Source organism: Dromiciops gliroides, chromosome 5 (assembly GCF_019393635.1).
Source record: "Dromiciops gliroides isolate mDroGli1 chromosome 5, mDroGli1.pri, whole genome shotgun sequence".
NCBI lineage: Eukaryota > Metazoa > Chordata > Mammalia > Microbiotheria > Microbiotheriidae > Dromiciops > Dromiciops gliroides.
This window is the reverse complement of record NC_057865.1, coordinates 19,243,486-19,263,480: the sequence shown is the minus strand read 5'-3', so window position 1 is coordinate 19,263,480 and position 19,995 is coordinate 19,243,486. Positions and strand designations below refer to the sequence as shown.

At 44.0% G+C, this 19,995-nt stretch overlaps 1 protein-coding gene across 2 annotated transcripts in view; it reads left to right on the top strand.

Moving 5' to 3' along the window:
* CPVL (carboxypeptidase vitellogenic like) overlaps positions 1-13,756 on the top strand; it is a 117,842-nt gene extending 104,086 nt beyond the window's left edge. For both annotated transcript variants that reach the window (XM_043968887.1, XM_043968886.1), the window contains exon 13: positions 12,837-13,756. In XM_043968887.1, coding sequence (XP_043824822.1) covers positions 12,837-12,941 — 105 coding nt within the window. In that variant the 3' untranslated portion in view covers positions 12,942-13,756. The remainder of the gene's footprint in view (positions 1-12,836) is intronic.
* Positions 13,757-19,995: the final 6,239 nt, after the last annotated feature.

Here is a 19,995-nt window from a genome sequence, read left to right as displayed (position 1 = left end):
ACAACAACCCTTGGATCGAGGTGCCATTATTATCCCTATTTTACAATTGAGGAAACTGAGGCAAACCAAGTTTGGGTGACTTGAGTGAGGGTCACACAACTAGAAAGTACCTAAGGTCAAATTTGAACTCAGTTCTTTCTGACTTCAAGCCCAGTCCTTTATTCATTGCACACCTAGCTGCCTCCACCTAAAGAGTTGAGTACTTTATCAGATACTGTGATCTTGGTGTGTAGTTGTCTTACAAATGGTTGGATTCCTCCTCTTTTCCACCCCCCTTCTCATTATGGACACAGCCCTAGTTAGTTCTTCATTCTCAGGGAGGACATCATGGGTGATGTCTTGACTGCTGAGTGAATTGGATTTAAGTGAGCCAGAGCTTGAAAATCATCGACCTCACTCTTTACTCCAGAGTCATCAAAGACCAGTGTCAAGAAAAAGTCAAGAAGGTCTGACAATAGCCCAGGAAGTAGCAGAATAGAAATTCGAACTCAGGTCTCATGACTCCAAGTTCATCACTGTTTGCAGTGGAACATGCTGCCTCCTTCCCTATCTCTCTAGCTAATCCAGAATTTCTTTAAAAGCTTAGGTGATAACATGTGCTAAGTATTATTTATTGAACAAGTTTAAAGGTAGCTCCTTGGTATCCAGTTTACAACTTGCTTATGACTCAGAAACATTCCCAGGGAGAGGTTGGGGGTGGGGAGGAGTTTCACATGTCCTTAAATTACGACACAAGAACAGGAAAGAAAAGTGGCTGATTGGAATGATTACCCTTTAAAAAACAACAACATGGCAGACGTGATGATAAAATGCTACCTGAAACATGGCTTCTCAGATTAAGTCAAGTATTAAGTATATTGTTGGGTTTTATTCAATATCAGGCTTCTTGTACATATGGGAGGAGAGGAGAGGAAAGACAGTTGGATTTCGATCTGCGGATGTAAAAAGTGAAAAACAAAATTTACAACAAAAACACATCCCACCAAACTAGTTGGCTCTTTTCTAGTCATCCTTTGTCCCAAATGCACATGTAAATGTTTTCCTAATGTTTATTATTTTTTTGAAGTTTAGACTCTGGTTCCTTCCAGCCACCACCCAGAGGGTTCTAGATATCCGGATGTCCACTCCTCTTCTTGCTTCTACATCACTTTCCCCTTTTTTCTCCAAACACTCTTTTGTGCTCCCTTCCCTTTTATACATCCACAGACCTTTCTATTCTTGAGGGCTAGAAATATTTTGTCTTTGTCTTTGTATTTCTAGTGCCTTACAAAAACCTTGTACCTAGTAGGTGCTTAGTACATTTTTTGCTATTTGATTCATCTCTAAGCAGGACAAACGAAATTTATTTATTTATTTATTTATTTTAAAGCAGAGACAATGCTTAGCACTGGTGATAAGGGGTTTCCAAATCTGTGGCTTTCAGCATGTAGTAGGCACTTCATAAATGCTTGTTGATTGACTGATTTAAGATTTCCTATATTTTCACCAGCCCACCCAGGTTAGTATGAGGTTAGAATTGACTTCAACTCCTCAGTCCAACTTGACCAACATGAATTCTCCTGTTAAGACACTTTGATTCCATTGTCCTCAGGCCTTGCCTAGATCTGAGGGCTAGAGAGGCGGATCCGTTCCAACTCTATTTTCACCCACACACAAGCCTGCCTTGGAACAACAAGCAAAGGGTAAATCTCTACATCCTGCTCTGCGTTAGTGCCAGAAATCTACAGCAGAGAATAGACTTGGCACTCTTCTGCCTCTCAGTTCTTCTGGGCCTTTGCATGCTGGCACTTACTGGTTATTATTCACCCATTTGTGCAGCTGTTGCTTCCCACATCTGGTCTACAGCACAGTCTTCCCTGGCCTAGTTTCCTTGAGCCCTAGGGAAAAAGCCACCAAGTGCTCCATCACTGCCCCTTTTTAATTTGAAATTATATCAACTAAGAGCACAGAAGAAAGTCAGTTAACCAGTCAACATGCATTTATTAAGCACTTACTGTGTGCCAAGTACTGTGCTAAAGTACTATGAATGCAAAGATAGGCAAAAACACTCCCTACCTTCAAGAAGCTCACAGTCATATGATGGAATAGACAATATGCAAATGGCAATGTACATATAAGATGTAGAAAGTGTAATATAATTGTTGTAAAATAATAATAAATAATTATTATCCATTTATCAAAACTTTGATAAACAGATAACTGTTAGTTATTTTTTTATAAGTGCTCTGCACTGTAGGCTCTGCAAAGAGGTACCTTTTGTCCAGGCTCTTTCTACGTGACTTAGGAAACTGATCCCAAGGTCTTGGTTTTACATGGGACGATCACTTGTGTCTTCTAAACTTCAGATTCTATGATTCTGTAAAGGTACCACCCACGGCTCCAATTCAGTCCATAGGCTCCTAGATTGAGAGCTGGGAGGGGTTTTTCAGGTCATCCCCCATGTTTTGCAGATAAGGAAACTGAGGCCCAGAAACGGTAAGGGCCCCCAAACAATCCACATACCCAGTCGGAGAGCTGGGGTTCAAATCCAGGTCTTTGCCCCTCACTTTCCTTTCTACAAATATCCATTAAGCATCTCTGGTCCAAGGCTCCCTTCAGTTACCTCTCAGCGATGCTGCCTCCCAAGAGTTTCTGTGTGTTCTTGTTTTTCTCTGCCATTACTTCTCACCCAATTTCCTCCACAAAAGCCTGTTTGTTTGTTTGTTTGCTTGCTTGTTTGACTGTTGCTGCAGGACTGGCTGCTCACCAATTGTCAAGGGCGAAACATCTTTCCAGGGGGAGGGGTCAATCATTTCATCCGTGTGGGGAACTCTCAGTGTGCTTCCATAGGCCACCCATGCAGATCAGCAACTCATCTGGTACTTAGAGTCTTGGAGAGTTGCTCAGGCCTTGAGAGGTTCCACAGCTTGCCCAGTTCACACAGCTATTCTGTGCCAGAGGCCAGGGCATCCCACCTGCCCCCATGGCTGGCCCTCTGCCTGCTGCCTCTCAGCAAGAGTATGCCAAGAGAACATGGGACAAGAAACATTTCTCTTGAAGGTCTGGTTTTTCTGCAGTTGCCCATTCAGCCGATCTGAGCTTCTTTCCAATGGCATGTACAACAATGAAGGCGACAGCAGGGTCCAGTGACAACAGGGATGTCTATGAAGCAGGGGCACTTGGATCCAGGCTAGTCAATAAACATTTCTTAAGCACCTACTATGTGCCACACACTGTGCTAAGCACCACTCACTCTCTAGGAGCTCAGTCTAATGGGGAAGACAACATGCAAACATAGATGAACAAATAAGACATAGGCTCTTGTTGTTTGACCTTGAGTCATGTCATGACTTGCAGTGAACTGGATTTAAATGAGGGAGGGCTGTGCAAGGTCACCAACCTCTCTCTCCTCCAGAGCCATCTGGGTCCAGGGGTAAGATAGATATCAGGATGATTAGAGATAGCCCTGGATGTTGAAGGCATTTGGGGTTAAGTGACTTGCCCAGAGTTACACAGCTAGTAAGTGTCAAGTATCTGAGGTTGGATTTGAACTCAGGTCCTCCTGAATCCACAGCCAGTGCTCTACCCATTGGGCCACCTAGCTGCCCCTAAGATAGATGTAGGCTAAGTTGGAGATAGCCTCAGAGGGCGGGCACTAAGGTTAAAGAGCTGGGGCAGGCATCCTGCAGAAGATGAGACTTTAGCTGAAACTTGATGGAAGACAGGAAGACTAGGGGGTAGAAATGAGGAAGGAAACCATTCCAAGCATGGGAGACAGTCGGTGCAAATGCCTAGAGTAGGGAGATGGGGAGTATCATGTGCAAGGAGCAGCAATGGGGCTTGTGTCCCTGGATTACAGATGTGTTCAGGATTGAGGTCTAAGAAGACTGGGAGGGGGAGCTAGGGGGTGCAGTGGAAAGAGCACCGGCTGTGGATTCAGGAGGACCTGAGTTCAAATCCAACCTCAGATACTTGACACTTACTAGCTCTGTGACCCTCGGCAAGTCACTTAACTCCAATTGCCCCACCAAAAAAAAAAGAAAAAAAAAAGAATAAGAAGACTGGGAAGGGAGGAAGGAGCCAGGTTATGAAGGGCTTTAAAAGTCAATCAGGATTTTACATTTGGTCCTGGAAGTGATTGAACAGGGGAGTGCATGGTCAGCTCTGCCTTTTGGAAAATCAATTGGACAGCTAAGTAGAGGTTGGACTATAGTGGGGGGGGGGGTGTCGGGGAACAGGGGGCACTGAAACCAACTAAAAAACTGACTGCAATAGTCCAGATGTGAGGTGATCTCTCTAACTCTTAGGCTTCTGTGACCTGGCGCAAGTCACCACATAGCTCTGAGCCTCAGTTTCCTTATTTGTAAATGAGGCTGTTGGCCCAGATGCCATCCAAGCCCCTTCCAGCTTCAGAATTAGGTTTCTCTGTTCTGAGATACTAGAAGGGGAAACAGAATGGAGCCCAATCTCCCCTTAGATTAGGTCAGATTAAAGGATTTCAAACTCTGAAATATTTATAACCCTTTTTGAAGGAACAATGACTTGGGGAGTTTCTGGGCTGTTGTTTCTTTTTCCTCTCTCTTTAAAAAACACTAGTTAGTTCCTGAAGACGAGGGAAATCGTAAACCATAGCGACTTCCAACTCAACTCTGATTATTTGCCAAGAGTTGGAAAAGAATTCTCATGCCATTTTGTCTTATTCTAAAAAGCTGATTAACATAAGAAGAATGCTTCTAAATTAAGCTCCCCAAATAGGCACTTACTTAATCATCAGGGAGCTAATTTATTTCATTATTTCCAATATAAATTGGCTTGCACGTCCATTTACTGAGGTCTAACAGGCAGCTGAGCTGGGAGGGAGGGAGGGAGGGTTTTCTTCCGAGTCGCTGAACCATCCTCTGTGAGTGGTTTTTAATAATCTATTCGAATTTTGCAGACAGTCATTTTATTAAGTGGAAAGTGGATAAATACTTATTAGGAAACCTAGAATTTAAAACCTTGCCCACAAATTGAGCGCCTTTTGGAAGAAGTCAATGGTATTTGGAGAAAACAAGATGTATGGGAGGAGGTGGGGGGGGGCGGCTAGGGGAGAGTGAAAGACTTAGGTTTGTTGTTTTAAATTGGGAATCAGCCAAAATGAGCCAAGCTGCTTGTAGAAATGTAAAACAAAGGAGAAACAGAGAGACAGACAGAGGCAGAGATAGAAAGGAAGAGGGAGGAGGGAGAGAGAAGAGATAGAAGAGAAGGAAGGAGAGAAAGGAGAAAAAAAGGAGGAGGAGGAAGTTGGGGAAGAGCGAGGAGAGGGAAAGGAGGAGGGGAAAAAGAAACGAAGGGGGGAAGGGAGGAGGGAAGAAAGGGGGAGGGAAATGGGAGGGAAAGGAGAGAAAAGAGAAAGATGGGGAAGGGCTGGGGCTAACTGAAATTTCCTTTATCTGGAAGTTGGCCCTGGTTATGTGGTCGGCTTATCTTGGGTGAGGACGCAGATTTCAGCTTTACTTGATCATCTGGTGGGAGACTGGTATTTTCGTGCAGGCTGGCACCAAACCAATCAACATCATCCCAGTCATCATTCTTCCATCTGGCAGGCCCTGAATCCTAGGTGATTTCTTGGAGTCATGGGAACCCAGGAGAGTATGGGCTTAGAGTCAGGATGAGCCCAGGGAACCTTGCCTGGCCTGGAGCCGGCTCCAAAGTGCAGGTCATTTCTGAAGAGGCAGCTGGCCAGTGGTCTTAGAGCCAGGAATAAGACCTGATTGCAAGTCCAGCCCCTCAGACATTTTCTAGCTGTGTGGCCCTGGAAAAGTCACTTCATCTGCCTCCATTTACTCATCTATACATGGGGATAATAATAGCACCCTATTTATATCCCAGGGTTATGAGGACTGAATGAGATGATATTTGTAAGGAGCTTTTTAGACCTTAAAGTGTTATAAAATGCAATTTGTTGTTGTTGTTGTTATTGTTATTATTATTATTGGATCCATAGCATTCCCCGCCCCACCTCCCAAAGAAAAGCAAAGGACCTCAGAGATCTGTTAGCTTAAACGTGCTGTTTAACAAATGAAGAAACTGAGCTCCAGAAAAAATGAATGACGTTGACTCAGGTTATGTGACCAAGCCAGGAGAGAACCCAAGTCCCTTAACTCCCAGTCAAGTACTCTGTCCCCTCCCTGGTTCCAATGCTTAAATGAGAGAAAATATATTTTACTGACTTTAGAGTCACAGCTCTTGGATTCGAATCCTATCTCTGCTGCCCTAGGACCTGACCTTGGGCAAGTCGCGTCCCTGGGCTTTAGTTTCCCCATCATTTCCCCCATTAGAATAGAAGCTATTTGAGGACAGGAGGCTGTCTTTCTTGCTTATATTTGTATCCCTGGGCACTTATCTAGTAAGTAATTAATAAATGTCTTCTCTGTGTATCTGTTTGTCCGACTGTCTGTCTCTGTCTGTCTGTCTATATGACTGTCCATCTGACTGTCTGTCTGTCCATCTATCCACCTGTAAAAGGATGGGGTTGGACTAGATGTCTTTCATGGAAGACATCTTCTTGCCCCTCTATGTGTGGCCTGAAGGAATCCTATGATTCTAAGTAGATTAAAGACCCTGAGGAGGGGGGACCCTGGAATCCCTTCCTCTTCCTGGCTCACTTGGGAAACCGAGGCCATGCTGGACTCCATCTAGTGCTTCCAGAATGGTCCTGGAACTCCCAGGGCCCCACGGCCTCATCTCGGGCCTTGGGAAAGAGGCACGAGTGGGGATTGCCCAGCATGCCCCGGGGAGGGCTGGAAAGGTCCAACTGTCTGGAGGCCAGGCAGACAGGAAGCTGGGGTCACAGAGAAGGTAAGCAGAGACACCAGCTCCTCACTGGTCCCATTGTTCCTGGGGACAGAGCCTGGGGCCTCTGAGGCCTCTCCGGGCACCACAAGGAGCGGCTGTTTTCCATCTGAATGTAGAGGCTGGGATCGAGGCTGAGGGCTTGTTAGCAGTTAATTGCCCAGCCCCTGGTGGGTTGCACCCTGGAAGGCCAAGGCTGCCTCTGCAAGGATCAAATAGAGAATCTTTTACCCATTTAAAGCCCTTCGCAGCCGAGTCAGTTCCTCCCTTTGCAGCCTCCTTATGTCTTCCTCTGGTTTAGCCAGAGTTGTCACACAGGACATCTCCAGCCTCCCTGCCTTTGCACTGGCTGCCCCCCATGCCTGTGATGCCCTTCCCCCTCACCTCCACTTCTTGGCTTTCTCCAAGACCCACCTCAGATCCCACCTTCCACAGCAGGCCTTTCCTGGTGCTTCTCACTCAGATAACTGCATTTATACTGTGCCTGTTGTGCATATAAGTAGTTACTGATACATTGTCTCCCTAGTTAGAATGGGAGGCTCTTGAGGGCAGGTGCTGCTCTTCTACTTCCTTTGTATCTCCAGGGTTGAACCCGTGCCTGGCACACAATAAGTGCTTGATCACTAGCTGATGGAAGAAGAAGGAGGAAGAGCAGGAGGAATTCTTCTGGGGATCTGGTGGGGGTTGGGATTCCTGTCCTAACCCCCAAAGGGTGAAGCAGGCTTGGTTGGGGGCCAGACCTCACCTGGTGTCAGAGGTGGGAGAGCCCTTGCCAGATAGGAACAGGAAGGACCACTGCCCACCACTCCTCTCCCCAAGGGACTTCTCAAGATCTTATCTCTTTCTGAGAGATCATTGTTCTTGGGACCCCTGCTCCTCTCCCCACACCACAAACAGTATTGCTTAGTGTGTGTGTGTGTGTGTGTGTGTGTGTGTGTGTGTGTGTGTGTGTAGACAACCCAGGGAGAAGGAACAGCTGCTTCCTCTTCTGGAGGATAATGGAGTTGGTCCTTTCCAAGGGGAAGATCTAAGCCACATTAGAGAAGGCATAGCAGAGAGAGAGTGCTAGACTTTCTTGTTGTTCAGTTGTTCTCAGTCATGTCCGACTCTTTATGACCCCATCTGGGGTTTTCTTGGCAATCTACTGCAGGGATTTGCCATTTCCTTCTCCGGCTCATTTTTACAGACATAAACACAGGTAAGGGACTTGCTAGTAAGTATTTGAGTTTGAATTTGAACTCTAGAACTTTCTGAAATAATAGTGGCTTGAGGGGCAGCTAGGTGGCACAGTGGATAAAGCACCGGCCCTGGATTCAGGAGTGCCTGAGTTCAGATCTGACCTCAGACACTTAATACTTACTAGCTGTGTGACCCTGGGCAAGTCACTTAACCCCAATTGCCTCACCAAAAATTTTTTTAAAAAAAGAGAAAATAATAGTGGCTTGAGAGTCAGAAGTCCTGGGTTCAAATCCTACATTTGGTGCCTTACTACCCACATGACCTTGGAGAAGTCAATTCACTTCCCTGGCCTCAGTTTCCTAATCTGTAAAATGAGAAGTTTCGACTAGATATGTCCCCTAAGCTCCCTGTGGGTCTAGATATTTGATACTATAATTATTATCCCAGTTTTACAAATATTAGAGGCCTCAGTCTAGGCATGGAGTCATTGGGACCTTAGCAACCATCTACTCAATCTCCTTCATTTTTGAAAGGGAGCTTTGGTCCAAGGTCACACATGTTGAGATGTTTTTAGATTTGCACATGGTGGGGGCAACTAGGTGGCACAGTGGATAAAGCACTGGCCCTGGATTCAGGAGGACCTGAGTTCAAATTTGACCTCAGATACTTGACACTTATGTGACCCTGGGCAAGTCACTTAACCCTCATTGGCCTGCCTCCCCCCCAAAAAAAGATTTGCACATGGTCACCCTCCTTTCTCTCCCTCAGTGACAAAGTCACTCCCATGAGGATGTGGGTGTAGATACATTAAGCTGTAATTTACACATTCCTACTTATGTTAGTGACTGCTTTGAAGTTAATGGGAACACTAGGGAGAATATAGTCCATTAAGCTTTTAAATTCACATTGAAAGGGAACATTTGAAGTTCATTTTATTTTACTTTGCTTTCCTGTCTAGAAAATGACCCTCTTTGGTTTAAATAGCCTCCAGCCATAAATACAAATCCAGTTCATTCCCATTCAAAGAGCATAAGTGATTTGGGCTTTTGCTTTTTGCATCTACAATACCTACTATAACACCTAGCACTCAGTAGGAATTTGAATGTTTGTCTGGCTAAGTCCAAATAAAAAGGCCATAAGAAAAAGAATAGCTCCTTCAGTTTGATTCAACAAGCCTTTATTAATCACCTACTATGTGCAAGGCGTTGTGCTGGACAAAGGCAACAATTTAAAACAAGAGCAATGCCTCCAAGGAGCTTATATTCCAGGATTTTGTCCAATTGCTGCCTCCACATGCTACTTTGAGGAATGTAGATAGCATAGCAGCAGCAGCAGGTCAGGGGTATTCTGCTGGCTCTTAGCATAAACACTTTTCACTTGGGATTGCCTTCTTTCAGCTCTGCTTTGCTAAGTTATCCAAACAGGAGTGAGAGGAAGGAGGGGAAAACTCACTCTTTACCAGCTGGGGTTGTGACAGAAGCTAGAATTCTGTCAGTCACGTTTAGCCTCAGTTTTTTCATCTGCAAAATGGGGATAATAATAGTACCTATCTCCCAGGGTCGTTGTGGGGATCAAAGGAGAAAATATTTGTAAAGTGCTTTGCACACCTTAAAGCTCCATATAAATGCTAGTGATTGGGGGCAGCTAGGTGGCGCAGTGGATAAAGCACTGACCCTGGATTCAGGAGTACCTGAGTTCAAATCTGGCCTCAGACTCTTGACACTTCCTAGCTGTGTGACCCTCGGCAAGTCACTTAACCCTCATTGCCCCCCCGAAAAAAAAACACAACAACAAAAATAAATGCTAGTGATGTTATTATTCTAGAGGCAGCATGGTTTAGAACATATAGTGCTAGGTTCGTAGTGATGAAACCTCAGTTCAAATCTTGTCTTTGACGCTTACTATTTGTGTGACCCTCATCAATTAATTTAACCTTTGTTGAAATATAGTAGGCTCTTTGTAAATGTTCATTTTCTTCCCCCACTCGCTGGACCTGATTTGTCTTATTATTTTTCCCTGAAGAAGAGATTGGCCTGTTATTTCATTAGTGTGGGTGGAGGCACCTTCCAGCAATGAAGATTGAAACCTTCTTGGTGCCTTTACCAGGTGGTCTTCTTGACTCACTGGGCCCAAAGGAATTCATCGTCCATGGGCCAGCCTCTGTGAACATCACTTGGCTAGGCCATTGATGATAGATACCAAAGCCAGACATGGCCTTCAAGTACCCAGAGCCCCCTCCCTACTCTAAGTGAAGGTTAAGGCCAAGGAGAACCGAGGAAGGTTAAGCAAGTCTTGGGCTCTGCCCTCTGGGAGTTTATAATCTCTTTTGATGGTAGGGGAATGCACCCCCCCCAAATAGCTATAATACCAAGGGGGACGTGAAGAATGTATTAAAGGACAAGCAGAGAGAATGTTGGGTAAGAGTCAGGGTAGCTTGGAGCCTTTCCATCAGGCCTAGGAATGTGTTGTGGGTGGACGCCATCAGTTTACTAGGAATCCTTCAAAGGATAGTCTGAATTCTTCACCTCTGGTTGGAAAGTTGAAGTGGGGTGTGTTCGCCTTCAGAAATGGGCCATGAAGTTGAGGAAATGGACACCGGGGTCCTCTTCCCTCAAACCCGGGTTGTGTCTGCCAGCATCAACATCAACAGTAGAGGTGATGGTGGTCAAGGAGGGAGAACTAGTATGTCCATGTGCAGAATGAGGAGGTGAAACTCCCTTAATCAGTAATTCAGCAAGTAGTTCTTAGTCAACGAGCATTTGTTAAATTCTCCCTTTGTGCCGTGCTGTGCTAAGTGCTAGGGATATAGTCAGTCAGCGAGCATTTATTAGGCACCTACTGTGTGCCAGGCATTCCACCAAGTGTTGGGGATACAAAGAGAGGCAAACAACAGTCTGCTCTCAAGCTCACGATGTAATGGGGAGAAAATATATAAATATGAAGGTAGAGGTAGGTCCTAATGAGTGCTAATGAGGATCTCCTCATGTGGCCACATGTATCTGAATTCGAGTTCTAATTATATGAAATAGGGTAACTGGGTCTAGCCAGTGGCAATATGTAGTATGAATTAGAATAAATTGAATTGCCCACACATAAAAATGTCCAGAGAGCATAGAAGGTCATCTTGGAGGAGAAGGCACTAGCAGCTGGGGGATCTAGGAAGATGACCTGTTAGGTGTTCTAGCTTCCTATCTGAGCTTGAGCATCTCCTCTCCCTGGGACTTAGTTTCTTCAACCGTAAAGTGCAAGGTTTGGCCTGGGCGGCCCCTGAGGTCCCTCCCAGATCTAAATCTGGGTTCCAGTCATGTGACAAGATCAACTAGCTGACTGAGGAAAGTCTTCTTTGAGAAGACGGCACCAATCGCTAAGGTCTCTTCCAAGTGTGACATTGTATGGCCCCACGCTCATCTCAAGAAATTAAAATTAGGGTGAATTATATATTTGGGTGCACAGATAGAACTTCCTCTCCCCCCACCCCAAGTGAGTTCTAAAAGATTCACAGACATCCTGAACTGAGAAAAAGGCTGAAAACCAGAAAAGTTTTGAGTCTGATGCCTAGGGATGCCATTTCATCCTTCCTGGACTCATCACAGTCCTGTCCAATCTTGGCAGCTTACAGGGAGAGCATCTCACTGGCCTGGGATCCTGAAACGAGGGAGGGAATCACTCAAAGATGACTGTCTGAGCCGTCACACTTCCCCAGCAGCAGTGCTGTGTTGGGGGAACTGTGACACAGAGGAGCTGAACGACCTCTGCCCCTCGTGGAGTCGGCTCTTAGTTCTTCCTGAACATTTCTGCCAAGCCCATCTCAGGACTCGGCAGCTGCGTTTTGTCACATTCATGACTGAGTGAAATCTCATTTGAGCTGAAATTGTACAGAAGTCTCTCTTCAGATAACTGCCAAGACCACATTTCAAGGCAGAGAGAGAGAGAGAAGGGAGGAAGGGAGGGAGTGTGTGTGTGTGTGTGTGTGTGTGCGCGCGTGCACGCGCATACGCCGTGCACATATGCATGTGTATATTGTGGGGTGGAAGCCATCAAAGATTGCCCTTGGAGTAACATGAAGGAAGTCTTGTCAGATGTATTTGCTTCTAGCTTCCCGTGACAAAAATGGACCATATATGTGCTGATGAAAGCTTAGAATTGGAAATGAAAGGATGATGGTTTAAAACTTAAAACTTAACTGCATGCCACTTAGACATGAATTATCATCAAAGACAGAACTAGGGCAGGCAACCAGAGCTTTGTCCTAGGGTTCCAAATTTAGAGGGTGCTGACAGCACTTGTCCTTAAGTGCACTGGGGTAGCTGCCTCCCCCATTCCTCTAACTCCCTCCTTACCACCAGTCCAACCCATAGCAACCTCCTCAGCACTGGCCTTAAAACAGAATCCTGTTGTCTTTGTCCCCACAAAAGTATACAGTTAGATGCAGTGGAAATAATGCTGAACATGAAATCTTACAATCTGAGTTTTATCCTAGTTCTGTATAGTCTGTGTGACCTTGAACAAGTCATTTCTCTGGTCTTTAGTTTCCTCATCTCTAAATGAGGGAATTGGAATAGATGATTTATTTGGTCACTTCCAGCTCTCCATTGGTGATCCAGCATATATGGGGTGGGGTGGTGTCTCCCCCTTCCAAATGAGGATGGCCTTCCTCCTACTTAGCCTGGGTACAGCTTGTGATGCTAACCCCAGCATGTTGGCTGGAAATGGTAGGCACTCATTAAATAATGGTTGCATACTCTCTTAATCCCATTCTGGGATTCAGTGCTTCTCATTAGTGTAGAAGCATCTCTTGTTTCTCTGTGCTTCAATTCTTTCTTTTTCCTTCCCATCTCTTAAAGGTAATTGTTCGAGGTGGGGGACACATCTTACCCAATGACCAACCTCTACGGTCTTTTGACATGATCAACCGCTTTATTTTTGGAAAAGGATGGGAAGCTTGCTAATGGCTGCCAGAACTCCTCAGAGGAACTTAGGACCTCTACCTCTCAAGAACAAAAAATGTAGAAAACTGAAAAGAAGCTGTGATTTCTGGAAATTTGTCTAAATCACTGCATCATCACCCAAATTTTTTAATTTATAGGAAAATTCTGTTTCATCAGTTAAAAATATATATTTCAAACAAACGATTTTTTCCTCCCCCAAAAATGAACTTTAGGGAAGCATTGTATAGCCATGAGGATTATGCGGTTTACTTTAAAGGAAAAATGAGTTGTGGAAAGAAGCCTGGACTGGGGTCAGGAGACTAGAGCTCCAATTTCAGCTCTGCTGCCTCTCATCTAGGTGACTTTGGACAGCAAGATACATCACCTCTGTTGAGCCTCAGGATCTGCATGCCTTACTTTGCTGGAATGTTGTAAAGAAAACACTTTGGAAACTCTGGTTCCTATGAAATGTGATTTGTTTTACAATACTATGACTTGTATTCATTTGGGGACAAGAGAAGTCAGGGAAGATATGAATGAACAGATGCAAAATGAAGTGAGCAGAACTAGGAGAACAATTTATCCATAACAACATTGTGAAGGCAAACAATTTTGAAAAACCCAACAACTCTGATCAAAGCAGTGATCAACCATGATTCTAAAATGATGAAGAATGTGATCTACCAGAGAGGTGATATGGAAGATACTGACTCAAGATGCAGAATGAGACACATGGTTGGATGTGGCCAATATGAGAATTTGTTTTGCTTGACCATGCTTCTTTGTTACAATGCATTTTTTTTGTTTTTGTTTTGTTTTTTCCCCCAGAAGAAAAAGGGGAGAGATGGGGGGGGGGGGAAGAAATGCTTGTTACTTAAAATATAAATAAATTTTAATTTTAAAAAATTGAATTTAAAGACCATACCTTTGATTTCTTTAGGAAGCTCTAAGTGAGAAAGCTTCCTTAACCAATGGAGATTAGTGCCTGTCCTACAACTTATAGTCTTATAGTTTTGGGGGGGGCCTTGCTAAGTGACTTGCCCAGGGTCACATAGTTAGTATATGTCAGACAAGACTTGAACATCAGACCCAGTTTTCTATTTACTAAGCTGCATTACCAGTCATTAAGTCTTTTTTTTTTTCAGTGAGGCAATTGGGGTTAAGTGACTTGCCCAGGGTCACACAGCTAGTAAGTGTTAAGTGTCTGAGGCCGGATTTGAACTCAGGTCCTCCTGACTCCAGGGCCAGTGCTCTATCCACTGCGCCACCTAGCTGCCCCCAGTCATTAAGTCTTACCAGATTGGGGGGGGGGCATCCAAAGTATAAAGGAGGTGACAAAAGTTATAGCAGATGAAAGAAATTTCAAATCTTCTAAAATAACCCTTTAGATTGAGGTTGAAATGAGGATTGCATAACTTTGGAGAATCTTGACTTTACAAAGCTGTGGGATTTAATATTTCATTCTTCTCTGACTTGGAAATCCTATGTACAAAAACACCAAGGTATATAAATGCAGTAATCAGAGAATTTTCTGAAGCTTTGCCTCAACCAAATCTCTGGATCTATTTAGCACTTTTTTCTTCTAAATCTTTGAAAGTCAAGACAGGGCCAAAGTACCTGACAAAGAAATATGGTGGTGAAAGCTTTGCAGCATGGATAGAATGCTGGACGTGGAGTCCAGAAGGATTGAGTTTGGATCCTGTTTCCAACATTTACTTGCTGTGTAACCCTGAGTAAATCACTTAACCTCTCTGTGCCTCAATTTTCCTCATCTATAAAATAGGGATAATAATCATGAGAATCAAGCAATAACATTTGCACACTTTACAAATATTAAAGTACTTCATACATGTTAACTCTTATTACATAATTTTGATTATTTCCTAATACAGCACTTTATCAATTAGCAAACATTATTGGGGTAGGCAAGCTCGGCTAGTTAAAGCAGCAAAGCACTCTGGACAGACAGAACGTGGCATGTACCAGGCAGGGAAAACACTACCTCATCCAAGAGCTTTCTTTGGACCATTGTAGAGAGAGCCTGGGACCCTGAGTCTAAAAATTCTGGGAATAGCAGCAACCCCACCCCAACCCAGACCTCCGTTCTATTTTTCTTTTGGTGGGGCAATGAGGGTCAAGTGACTTGCCCAGGGTCACACAGCTAGCTAGTGTCAAGTGTCTGAGGCTGGATTTGAACTCATGCCCTCCTGAATCCAGGGCCAGTGCTTTATTCACTGCACCACCTAGCTGCCCCCCAGACCTCCATTCTAAGACCTAAAGTCATCATCCAGGGGAGGAATACTTGTGAGGGAGGGGTCCTTCATCCCCACCACCGTCAATACCAACTGTCAGCCAAATGCCGTCCATGGGAAAGTAAGTTCAAGAATAGCAGAGTCGAGGCAGCTAGGTGGCACAGTAGATAGAGCACCGGCCCTGAATTCAGGAGGACCTGAGTTCAAATCTGGCTTCAGACATTGGACACTTACTAGCTGTGTGACCCTGGGCAAGTCATTTAACCCCAATTGCCTCACAAAAAAAAATAATAATAGCAGAGTCCCACAGACTGCCAGCTCTGCTTTCAACTTGGCCTGTAACCATTATCTGGTGAAGCAACCACCATGAAGGGGCAAGCTGGCAACTTCCTGTATGCCCCCAACAACTCTGCTCCCTTGGCTACTGGAGAACCAGAAAGTTCTCAAGGCCAAAGTGAGTAGTTCAATGTCAGAGACTGACTGAGTTTTTTCGTTTGACACAAGATAAGATGCACAAACATCTGATTTGATGCACTCCAAGGACCACTGAGACACCAACGGATTGCTGCTGACACCTGCATGTGTTGTCTCCCCTTATTAGTATATGAGCACCTTGGGAGCTGGGGCCATCTTGCTTTTCTGTGCCTATACATACCCAGCACTTACACTGTGCTTTGGACCTAGTAAGTGCTTCAGTACTTTTTCTTTCTTTCTCTTTCTTTTTCTTTCTTTCTTTCTTTCTTTCTTTCTTTCTTTCTTTCTTTCTTTCTTTCTTTCTTTCTTTCTTTCTTTCTTTCTTTCTTTCCTTCTTTCTTTCTTCCTTCCTTCCTTCCTTCCTTCCTTCCTTTCTTTCTTTCTTTCTTTCTTTCTTTCTTTCTTTCTTTCTTTCTTTCTTTCTTTCTCTTTCTTTCTTTCTCTTTCTTTCTTTCCTTCCTTCCTTCCTTCCTTTTTTCATTCATTCATTCATTCATTCATTCATTCATTCATTCATTCATTCATTCATTCATTCATTCATTCCCCAGCATGGACTATACACACATGGTCCAAAACCCAACCTGAAATATTCCCTTCCCTCAAGGAACTTACTTCTGTCCTATTTCAGGCAAATACACATCTTGGGCTGCCCATACATATTCCATATGTACTATGGCCTCATTACATTGGGATTACATTGTAATCCCAATTTAAGTGGTAGGGTATGCATGAGTATGGTGACCTTGGGCAAGTCATTAAAGATGTTCAGATTCTGGCTCCAGCTTCCATTTCCAGAAAGATTTCCCATTTTTCTCTTCTGCCCTCCCCAGTCTATGTCCCTCCCCAAATGACTTGCTTCCTGTTCCCCTCCCACTTCTGTAGTTTTGTTTAGGCTGTATTCCATAACTAGAGTTCTCTCTTTCCCTACCTCCCTCCCTGGGAGCACACAGGTCCCTTCATGGGAACTCAAGTCCCCCCTTGTACACAGATTTCCTCTCTATCCCCAGTGATTAGTGATCTACAGCCCTTGCCCCCATCATTGCTTTGTGTGTGTATATATTTATATGTGTGTGTACATATATGTATGTACTGTATATATGTATGTGTGTGCATATATGTATGTATTGTATATATGTGTACACATTTGTATGTGTTATATATATGTATGTGTGTGCATATATGTATGTATTGTATATATGTATGTGTGTGCATATATGTATGTATTTTGTGTGTGTGTGTGTATGTGTATATATATATGCACATGCTTTATCCCCTACCCCACTCTCATTTCCAGCGGAATATTTGTCCCTTTGAGTATCAGGGACCTTCTCACCTAACCCAGTGCTTTGTTCTCAGTTGGCTCTTCATAAACCCTTCCTGAATTGAGCCACATCTCCAGATTCCCCTGACCTTCTGTTCTTTCCTCCATAAAATGAGGCAGGAGTGGGACAGGACCAGATAATTTCCAAGGCCCATCCTGGCTCTCACTCCTAGGATCTGGCCCTTTCCCATAACTGCAATTTTACTTAATGATCTCCTTTTCTCTTAGCATACTGCTTATTCTTCTAGAGAATTCAGGGTGGTTTTTTTCAGTGATTGCAATCCTAGGGATGTTCTCAGAAGAGCCGCTCTGGAGAGGCAGGATGTCTGAGTTCTATCTTTAAGTGCTATTTCTGCAAGTGAGCTTGGGCAAGACTTCCTTTACCTCTTGGGGCCTCAGTTTCCTCATTTGCAAAGTAAAGGGGTTGGGCAGAAATGCCTTCCTGCTCTAAAGTTCCAGGATTCTAAGAATAGCGAGACTGGCCAGGATATCAGCCTCGAGACAGGGGGAGGGGCAAGGGCTTTGTAGGAACCACTGCAGTTTGTTTTGCTTTGGAAATTGGCTCTCTGGAACATCTGGAATACATGTTGGACACAGCATTTGTCTTTCCCTAAAGCAAAACCTTTCCCTAAAAGATGTTAATTCGTGTTTGTGCTGGCCCAGGTCTATGGGTCTTCAGAGCTTTTGTCTAAAAAACCCCCAAAGGCATGAAGGTACCGTGGCCCCTTCTTGCTTGTGCCCCCAACAAAAGCCATGGCCAAAGGCCTGAGTTCCCCAGGAGGCCTGTGCTACGTCCGCCCTGATTTGTTGCTGTGAAAAGTCTGGGATTCTCGTCATTTTCTTCTGGACAAGGAGGCTTCCGTGTACAGTGATGATGATGTATGAGGCCTGGCCGTGTCAATCCTCAAGCCATTTAATCCTCTACTTCTCAGTCCACGAACGGCCCCATTCTTTATGACTTGGGGGTGGAGGGTTGACCTGTTGTGGATGGAGCCAGTCCCATAGACGATGGCTGCCTTGTTAGGGATGGAAGGTGGGGGCCCAGGAGGAAATATTGATGCTGATGAGGAAGTGACTCCTTTGTCTTGCAAACACCCAGGACAGTCAGTGGTTGTCATCAGTTATTTTGCTCCTTGAAGGTTCTTTTACTGTGATTAATCACTGACTTGGAGATTTAGAGCTGCAAAGGGCTTTAGCACACCAAACCTGCCATTTGACAGATTAAGAATCAAGCCCACATCCCCCAAAATAGAAAAAGACCTATTTGTACAAAAATATTGATAGCAGCTCTTTTTGTGGTGGCTAAAAATTGGAAACCAAAGGAATGCCCATCAATTGGGGAATAGTTAAACAAGCTGTGGTATATTATGGTGATGGAATATTATTGTATTATAAGAAATGACAAGCAGGATGACTTCAGAAAGGCCTGGAAAGACTTATATGAACTGATGTATAGTGAAATGAGCAGAACCAGGAGAATGTTGTGCACAGTGACAGCAATATTGTTTGATGAAGAACTGTGAATGACTTAACTATTCTCAACAATACAATGATCCAAGACAATCCCAAAGGACTATTGATGAAACATACTATCCACCTCCAAAGAAAGAACTGATATTGATGGAACACAGACTGAAGCATACTATTTTTCACTTTCATTTTTTCTTTTAATCAAGTTTTCTTGTACAAAATGACAAATATGGTATTGTTTTACATAATCATACATGTATAACCCATATCTGATTTTTTGCCACCTCAGAGAGAGGGGAGGGGAGAGACGGAGTGAAAGAGGGATAAAAATTGGAACCCAAAACAATAAGTAAAAAATGTTTATTATTTTTTTTAAAGTCCAAATGTGTCAAATGACCTGCCCATGGCTCCCCAGGTGGTTTGTATAGAAGGTAGGATTTGAACCCTGATTATCCTAACTTCTTGACCTTGGATCAATGACTCAACTTCACCTCACTGGAACATTGACTATAAAATGACTAGAATTAATACAGGAAAAAAATATTTATTAGGCTCTTACTATGTGCCAAGCACTGTGCTAAGTGTTGGGAATTCAAGCACAAAAGCCAATACAGTCCCCCAAAGAGCTAATATTGTAATAGCGAAAGACAACATGTGTTGAGGGGGAAGGATGTTAGAAGAATATTTTGGTTTGGAAAATGAAAAGGGCGGTGACTGGAGCCACGGGGCACACCTTTTTCTAGAAGCAACCACAGAGGAGATTTGATAATAAATGACTGCAAAGCTGGAAAGGAAGGCAAGGGCATGCAAGTGATGGAAGAGGAGCTGGCCCTAGATATTGTATCTGACCAAGGCACCAGTGAGGCTCAGGATAGGAGTTCTGAGAGAAAGAGGCTTGGTTTCTACCCAGGAGATACCAGACAAGTAGGTCAAACTTTCCTCATTAAAAGAACTATATAGTTTCCCAGGAAAAAAGTTGATCCAACTCAGTTCTTGGCCCAGCTATTGTCCATTGGCAAGGTCTGCCCAAGATATGTGAGTTCTCTGGCGTTGGCCATCCAGATACATATGGTACTTTGGTGGTAGACACTCATAATCCATTTGCTTTTTCCTGTGTGAATGATTAGGCCAAACTTTTGATTGATTATGGATCTCATAGAGACATACTTGCATCGCTCTGGATTTCGATGCAACCAGCACAATACTCTTGGCAAACAAGAACATCTAGCCTTGGTAGACCAGTTGCCACAAGAGCAAGGGAGGCCCCAACAGATAGCCCATGTGCTCCACTGGTTTCTATAGATGTCAAGAGAATACAAGACTGGCCCCCAGCATGTTAACTAGTCCTGTGTTAGACAAAGTTAAAGAAAGACAAGAACTTCACCAGATATGCAGGAATGGATGGTTTTCAAGCTGCATCATTAGGAGCAATACCACCATCGAGGAGATCGCAGATCCATCAGTGGATGAGTCCTTCAGCTGCATCTTTGTTGCTCCATTTAAAAAATTTTAAGAATAATTAGATTGTTTTCATAAAAAAGAATAGGTTGGGCAGCTA